The sequence below is a fragment of the Halichondria panicea genome, chromosome 14, assembly GCF_963675165.1.
Source record: "Halichondria panicea chromosome 14, odHalPani1.1, whole genome shotgun sequence".
Taxonomy (NCBI): domain Eukaryota; kingdom Metazoa; phylum Porifera; class Demospongiae; order Suberitida; family Halichondriidae; genus Halichondria; species Halichondria panicea.
Genome location: NC_087390.1, coordinates 1,526,425 through 1,534,668, shown reverse-complemented (window position 1 = coordinate 1,534,668; position 8,244 = coordinate 1,526,425). Strand labels below are relative to the sequence as shown.

At 41.6% G+C, this 8,244-nt stretch overlaps 2 protein-coding genes across 8 annotated transcripts in view; one reads left to right on the top strand and one right to left on the bottom strand.

Annotated features, from left to right (window-relative positions):
• Positions 1–8,244, top strand: part of LOC135347403 (probable serine carboxypeptidase CPVL) — a 75,124-nt gene that overhangs the window by 34,406 nt on the left and 32,474 nt on the right. For 4 of the 5 annotated variants that reach the window (XM_064545380.1, XM_064545378.1, XM_064545379.1 and 1 more), the window contains exons 3-4: positions 6,776–6,915; positions 7,799–7,945. In XM_064545380.1, coding sequence (XP_064401450.1) covers positions 7,814–7,945 — 132 coding nt within the window. In that variant the 5' untranslated portion in view covers positions 6,776–6,915; positions 7,799–7,813. Of the gene's footprint in view, positions 1–6,283; positions 6,462–6,775; positions 6,916–7,798; positions 7,946–8,244 lie in introns of those variants that run through there. The other variant, XM_064545377.1, reaches the window with a different exon arrangement.
• The window catches only part of LOC135347387 (protein NLRC3-like), a 91,492-nt gene that overhangs the window by 56,596 nt on the left and 26,652 nt on the right, over positions 1–8,244 (bottom strand). The window lies entirely within an intron of this gene.

Here is an 8,244-nt window from a genome sequence, read left to right as displayed (position 1 = left end):
TACTAGATTATGAGCAATCAGGCCAAAGAGGAGCAGTCCCACCCAGTAGCGATGCTTGGGAGTGAATGGAGCATGGTATGCATCCATGAAGCCGATGTATTTTGTGTTCTTAGTCCATTTCATAACTTTTGAACAGTGCGGAAGCCATTGTCCAAAGAAGAGCAGTACAGTGAACAATACACCAGCAATGAGGATAATGGCAGCAGCAAAAAACTGAGGAATGTGATTGGGAGTGAAGTATGGCACATTGCCGTCAAACAACCAAACAGTGTTGGTTGAACCGTCAGGATAATCCAAGACCCTGTTTTGTAGTGCAGCAATGATAAACCGTAAAAATTTAGAATAAGAGAGTAGGACGAGTGTGCCTAGTGCAGCAACTGGGTTCCTGTTGGAGAGGAGCTTTGCAAACGAGTCAAAATAGTTGCTCAAAATTATAACAAGAAACATTAGAAGAAACAAGTAAGCTGGGAAGACAAGTTGAAGGAGCACTTTTGCTTGAGAGTTCATTCCATCGTAAAAGCATGTCTCTATACCCAAATCAAGATTCACCCAGGATACGAAAACTGTTAAAAAGTTGTTTACGTTAACTAAGAAAATCACTCTATTAGCTACTAGTATATTGGCGTAAAAAATGAGACCATGAATATTCCCAGTTGCTATAGTGATGTTGAGCACGAGAATTAAAGTAACTAGCAATATGCCAGCCAGCGCAAATGGAATTAGCAAAAGAAGGTAAAGATTAGAGCATTCTTTACATTTTGACGTAGCCAACATAACACTGAGTCCTGGTTCACATTCTCCACACAAGACACCACTTCGATTGTAGGCACACTGTTCGTCAGGGCTGCTTATACTGATGTTGACTGGTTTTTCTACACAATAGTCAAATACACAGTTACTAACAACATACCCTGTTTTGTTGGTGGTATTTATGACTTCTATCCATATGTTGTTATTACTTTCCAGCTTTATGGTTCCATTTTCCTCAGAACAGTTTGTAATCTGATATTGTAGCAAGTCTGGATCACAGTCACACTTGCACTCAGTATCGGACTGAATTGGTTTGAGTCCAATAGGGCATATACAGGATTTAAAAGAAATATTGATGAGTTGTCTTGAAATTCCCAAATTGATGCATGGACCCTCAGCATAGAGTTCCACTTGAGCAAAGCTATCTTGTGAGAATACATTGTACTCTAATTCTGTGCACTGATTGCCAACTGTTTGTTTTGCCTGTCCTTCTTTGAGACGATCAAATCCACTATCAGTGATAACAGAACTGCGAATTGTACCATCCGTTGGATTTCCAACTTGGTCAACAGCCATAACACTGATTTTAAATGTGTGTCCCTTTCTTGGAGAAACATAGTCATTTTGAGAATAGTTACAAAACATCACCCGAACAGGCCCAGAGGAGATCGATAATTCGGTGGAGGATTTGATGGTGTTATTTATGTAGTCCAATATAGATCCATTTGAAGAAATGTCATATTCAGCATTTTGATTAATTGTACACCTGTCCAACAGACCTCCGTAGATGTCTGCTCCTGACTGGGTAGCCGTGTTGTTAGTCATGAATGTGTTGAAATAGTTTGGATGATCAGGATAGCCTATTAACTCATACAGTTTAATTGTTTGAATGAAGCAGCCAGCAAAAATGGTGCGAGTATCATCATCTTCTGTGATCCCTCCTCCACATGCGCTCCTCTGGGTGTCATCTGCCACAAGTATCCCCCCTCCGTATTTGGCCAAGTTGTTGTTAATCATTAACTTGACAATTAATTTGTTCCCAAAATAGTCAACATCCATTTTAAATAAGTACAGTTTGGAACTTTGCCGTAGAAACACTCCACCTCCACTAGCATTAGCTGTGTTTGAGTCAATGTTGACGTGTGATTGAGTAAGTTTGATAGTTGAAGATACTGCATAAATACCTCCACCATTATTCTCAGCAATGTTGTGAGCAATCTCACTCTGTGTATTTGGAGGAATTGGATAACCATATGGACCCCGCATCAGCACAGATTGGAACTCAACTCTGCTAGAATATGCATAAATACCTCCACCATCCTGGTGTGCTGTATTGTGATAGATCTTTATTGGCTCATTTACAAAGAGTGTACTCTCTCTCAGAAATATCCCTCCTCCTGAGGTAGCTGTGTTGTTGGTGATGATAACTCCTTCTGTGTTAATGTCTATTTCACTCTGGACAGCACTAATAGCTCCTCCCAGCACACCACAATTGTTACTCAGTGTTGTAGGTCCATTAAACTCGATTCGACTACTGAAAGCATAAATGGGACGACCATTATTACTGACAATATTCCTTCCAATAAATGTTATATTTGACTGCGAAATGTTCAAACTGCCTATGTTATTAGTAATGTAAGTGTTGTTGATAATCAAGGTGGAAGATTGGAACACATAAATGGCTCCACTTTTGTTAGCACTGTTGTTTGTCAGCTTACTGTTGGAGATAGACACACTACCTGATTCAATAACACGAATCGCTCCACCATAGTGGTTAGCACTGTTGTGTGTCAGCTCACTGTTGCAGATGGACACACTACCTGAGTTAGTATCAATCGCTCCACCATTACTTTTAGCAATGTTTTTTGTCAGTTCGCTGTTGGATATGGACACACTACCTGAGTCAACATAAATCGCTCCACCATCGTTAGCACTGTTGTTTGTCAGCTCACTATTGGAGATGTACACACTGTCTGAGTAAACAATAATCGCTCCACCTTGGTGGTTAGCACTGTTGTTTGTCAGCTCACTGTTGGAGATGGACACACTACCTGAGTCAACACTAATCACTCCACCATAGCCAGCACTGTTGTTAGTCAGCTCACTGTTGGAGATGGACACATTACCTGAGTCAACTTTAATCGCTCCGGCGTAACCAGTACCAGCTCTGTTGTTAGTCAGCGTACTGTTGGAGATGGAAACACTGCCTGACAGAACATAAATCGCTCCACCATCACCAACACCAGCTCTGTTGTTTGTCAGCGTACTGTTGGAGATGGAAACACTGCCTGAGTCAACACGAATCGCTCCACTATTATACTCAGCATTGTTGTTTGTCAGCTCACTGTTGGAGATGGACACACTACCTGAGTCAACATTAATCGCTCCACTATTATACTCAGCACTGTTGTTTGTCAGCTCACTGTTGAAGATGGACATACTACCTGAGTAAACATTAATCGCTCCACCACCACCAATACCAGCTCTGTTGTTTGTCAGCTCACTGTTGGAGATGGACACACTACCTGAGTCAACATTAATCGCTCCACCATACTCAGCACTGTTGTTTGTCAGCGTACTGTTGGAGATGAACGCACTACCTGAGTAAACATTAATCGCTCCACCACCACCATAATGGGCAGCTCTGTTGTTTGTCAGCATACTGTTGGAGATGGACACACTGCCTGACTGAACATTAATCGCTCCACCATCACCAGCTCCGTTGTTTGTCAGCTCACTGTTGGAGATGGACACATTACCAGAGTCAACATTAATCGCTCCGCCGTCACCGCCGTAATAGCCGCCATATGCACTGTTTTGTGTCAGTTCACTGTTGGAGATGGACACACTGCTTGAGACAACAGCAATGGCTCCACCCCACACAGAAGCTTTGTTATTTGTGAAGGTACACGAAGTGATCACTACAGTACCAGATACTACTTCTACTGCTCCTCCGTTCTCAGCACTGTTGTAGTTGAACCCTGTGTTGTTGATCAGAGAGTTGTTTGACTTAATGTGAACTGCACCTCCACTATTTTTAGTGAACTCGCTATTTGTTATGTATACATCATCAGCCTCAACGTGCAGTGCCTGATCAGTGTTGTTCATAAAGAGAGTGCTCTCAATCGTTGCAGTTTTAGTTTTAGCTATGTGTGTTTTTTCCGGCTGATTTGAGCCAAACTCCATCAAGTAGCAATCGTTAATGTAGACATCATGGGAACCAACAATGATTACTCCTTGATGTGAGTTTGGTGGTCCGACATTCACTCCAACGAAACCCAAGTGTTCAATACTCAATTTGGTAAGGCTAACAAAACGTATCGCACCATTGCTATGGAATCCAACTACAGTTGTACTTTTGTTCTGGCCAGTGATTTGCACATGTGAGAAGTTACGAATCAATAGCTGCTCAGTTAACACATGATCTCCAGGTAGAAAGCTCAAGGTGAGATTGCCTCCACCAGATAACAAGTTCAGTGTTTGAACAAGCTGCTCGAGAGTGAAACAAGCTCCATTTCGATAGTCATAACACAAGCTGGTTGAATCCACTGGCACAATGTGATAGTGCTCACTCCTGGTAACAGTAGCTAGGATCAGTAGCAGTATTAACTAGCTGAGAATATTTCTAGACAGCATATCTGAGGTGCATGTATGTGAGGATGATTGTTGGCATGTTAATCATTATGCTGCTCCAAGAATGGCTGTAAGTCGATAATTATATGTAATGCATGTGCCTATAGTTACTGTAACTCACTTATTCAATGGATGCTGAACTCTTTTCTGTTTTACTATACTATATTGCTATAGTCAACAAGCGTTTTAAATGCTTTGTTTTCCGCATGCCATGTACTAAGGGGAGTTTGAAAGCAATACCAGTTCAACCACATAAAGGCATGGCCATCTGTTGTCTGACCATTGCGGTATAGGCTCAGTTTCCCAGTGGTTCCCCAATATTGATTCCTTCTTTATGGTTGAGCCCAAGGCAGTTTCCCCGTGGTTCCCCAATATTGATTCCTTCTTTGTGGTTGAGCCCAAGGCAGTTTCCCCGTGGTTCCCCAATATTGATTCCTTCTTTGTGGCTGATACCCAAATGGCGTCATATCTACACTTCTATATTAGATAGTGCACTGAATGTCTCTGGTGTCAACTATAACCTTTATCATAAATACCTCTGCATGCATTCAGATGTGCATGTGGAGAAAAAGTATAAAATAGTGCAGCATCATTGAATAAGTGAGTAGAAGATATTGCAGTATTAAACGATACAGGGCATGCATTGTAAAATACATATACATGACCATACATTCAACACAGTGTGTCCTAAAAGTTCCGATCCAAGATTCTGCTCTATATGTGTATTCATTATGTTAGCGAATCTCTTTATTTCGATGGACTTCATGTCACTAACAGATAAAACAAGACAATGCTCATTATACAACAGTATAATGATATCAATGTGTTTCACGGCATAGAACATACAGTGCATCCAGTCTAAAGAGTAGAATACCAAAAATGTGTGAGTAGTTGTACTTAAATGTAAATATCTTATGATTGGAACATTTCTAAGAAAATCTGCTGATACCATTGTGTAGGTGAATGAATAAGCTACAACATATCCAAAATTGTTTCCATGACAACATAAGGTGGTGGGTTTGTGGTGATTAATAAAACAGTACCCAATTGTTATAGTGGGTAATCGGTTAGGGAGAGAAAAGGCCAACAGTTTCCGGCTAAGGTTTGGAACTTTGTCACAACATCTATAGATAGTTTGGCTATCTTATGAAAGATTCGATGTTACTTAATTCAGTCATTGTGCATGTAGCTAGTCTACTGCAGACATGTGCAAGTAGTATATCAAGTCTATACTGCAGACAATGGAGAGTCTACTTCCTATCCCTCAAGTCATAGTAGATTTAATTCCCCTAGGCCTTGTGCTTGTGCTATAATCCCTTTGCCCACTGCCCGGCCATGCATGCAGCTCGGTCTCAGATATTATGCAGAGTAGCTAGCTAATGGAGGGGTGGGGTCTCATAAAGGAGTGCATCAAACACGTTGAACTTAGACAAACCCTAATTGCATGCCAGTCTCACGAATTAGCCGCCCTTCCTAAGTGAGAGACCTAGGAAGGGCGGCTGATTCGTGAGACTAACCAACAAGCTGAAAGACATCATCAAGACAGCCTGGAGCAAAGACCTTGCCATCAATAGAATCATGTCAGGGAACACTCCAAAACAACCAGCTATAAGAAGCCATCATCTATTTAAAACAAGTTATATCCAGGACCATGCATGTACCACAGCAGAAGAGCCTGAGGCCTCATTTTACAATGTATATACGTATAAAGTGGACCGTACATGCATGCTACATGCAACAAAGGCCAGCTATTGAGAAGCCTGGCCAAAATCTCATCCGCCCTGTGTTCGACTGTGGGAGGGAGCAGCTCAATACTTGACTGAAAGTGGTCGCAAAGCAGCTAGGCTAAACGCACAAGTTAGTTTTATTCTCTGTTTTAATAATCCATTCTCGTTCACACAGTTAATGTGCATGTGACGCTCATTCAACTCCAAAATGACCTTCTTGTTGCCAAACCAGTTCAAGATACGACAAGAAATGAAGATTTTGATGAGCTCGAGCATTCTTCCTCATTAGTATTCACACCTGAGTTTGCCAATGTGGTCAATGTCGATGGATTGAGAATTAAAGACGGCAAGGTATTGCAAGCATCATATCACACACTATTTGCTATTTCACAGCAACTGAGCTAGATCTATTAGTAGGTTTCTAGGGAGCAAACTTAATAAGCAAGTACATGTAGTTGTGTAGTTATAATTATGAGGTCTCCAATCAGCTATTTTATTGTGAGGCATGTTTGCCAATAGAGAGGTGGCCTCCTAACACAGTCAGGTCCAAACACATAATTATATGCTATGGAGATGTTGAGTGGCTGTATTATAGAGGATGACTACAATAGACAGGTTTGACTATATAAACTACAATCATTCTGCCCCCCTCCACTTCCACACAGGCTGAGTGGACTGATGATGTGGCCCAGTTCAGAGGACCCAAGAAGCCTGTCACTAAAGAGTGTGTGCTCATCATAGACACTGTGTCTGGGGAGGCAGTACTGGAGAGGATCAGTAACAACATCCAACTCAAGGCCATCAGGTTATTAGTAGGACACTCAGGCAGAGTCAAGTGTATTATGTGTGTACACTAACCACTAGGACACCCTCTATAATTATTACAGCCCAGGTTTAATGGAGTTGCTTGCTTATAATTATAGACAAAATCCAGCAAAAGTCACTAAGGGCACCAAAGTGTAATAGCTTCCCAATGGTTTGGGGACTCTTTCAGCTGCCATAACTTGAATTCCGTGGATCTAATTTCAACGCTTTTATGATTTTCAGAAAGCTTAGAAATAAACCTTTCAAATGGTGTCATCAAAGTTCATATTTAAGAGATAAAAGTGTTTGCCAATTTGGCAATACCATGGTCCAAAGGCGAAAAATGGCAAATTACGGCCCCAATGAAAGTTTGGATTTAAAGACATAATTTGAACGGTCTCTTTGTACGCTTCAGAAAATCATAAAAATGTTGACATTGGATCACCAGTACTGAAGTTATGGCTGTTGAAAGAAACATATATGTTTAACTACAACCCCCCTCCGTTTATTCAATGGTTCCGGGACTCTTTCATCTGCCATACTTAATTCCGGGTATCCAATTTCAACGCTTTTCTGATTTTCTGAAAGCTTAATTAGAAAGAGACCTTTCATATTTGAGAGCAATTCTTATTTCTGCTGCTACCCCTCACACACACACACACACCACATCTATTTAATGCCTGTTCCCCACTCCCATCGCCACAACAAATTGACAATTCCTGAGGTTTATCAGTCCAAGATAAGACACCCACACACACCCACACACACACACACACACACACATACACACACACACACACACACACACACACACACACACACACACACACACACACACACACACACACACACACACACACACACACACACACACACACACACAGGGACGGACGCAAGTGATGATGAATGCTTACGCTGACCTTGTGTTCCAGTTTGGAAGGGCTGACGAGAACCAAGCCGCTTACATTTATTCAAGGACCAACACGGCTGTGCAGTACATCAAAGCTGAACGGTTTTACGATGGCTTCAAGGTACACACACTATACACAGCATCAGAACTCTAGTCACAGAGGCAACTCTAGTACTCAGTACCTGTACAGGAACCAACTACTGAAGCCACTGACTAACTACAATGTATGTGCATCACGTACCCCCTCTCGTCCACCAGGGTTCAGTACCTAGCAGTTAGTGAACATTGTAGCCAGCTGTGTGCTTGTCTAAGCTATTACTCAACGCAGCTGTTACGGTTTATTCGGTGGCCAATTCACAGAAGCTCAGCATCCAAAATCCATTTCACATTCTCAAAGTAGGTATAACATGTTTGTGCCGA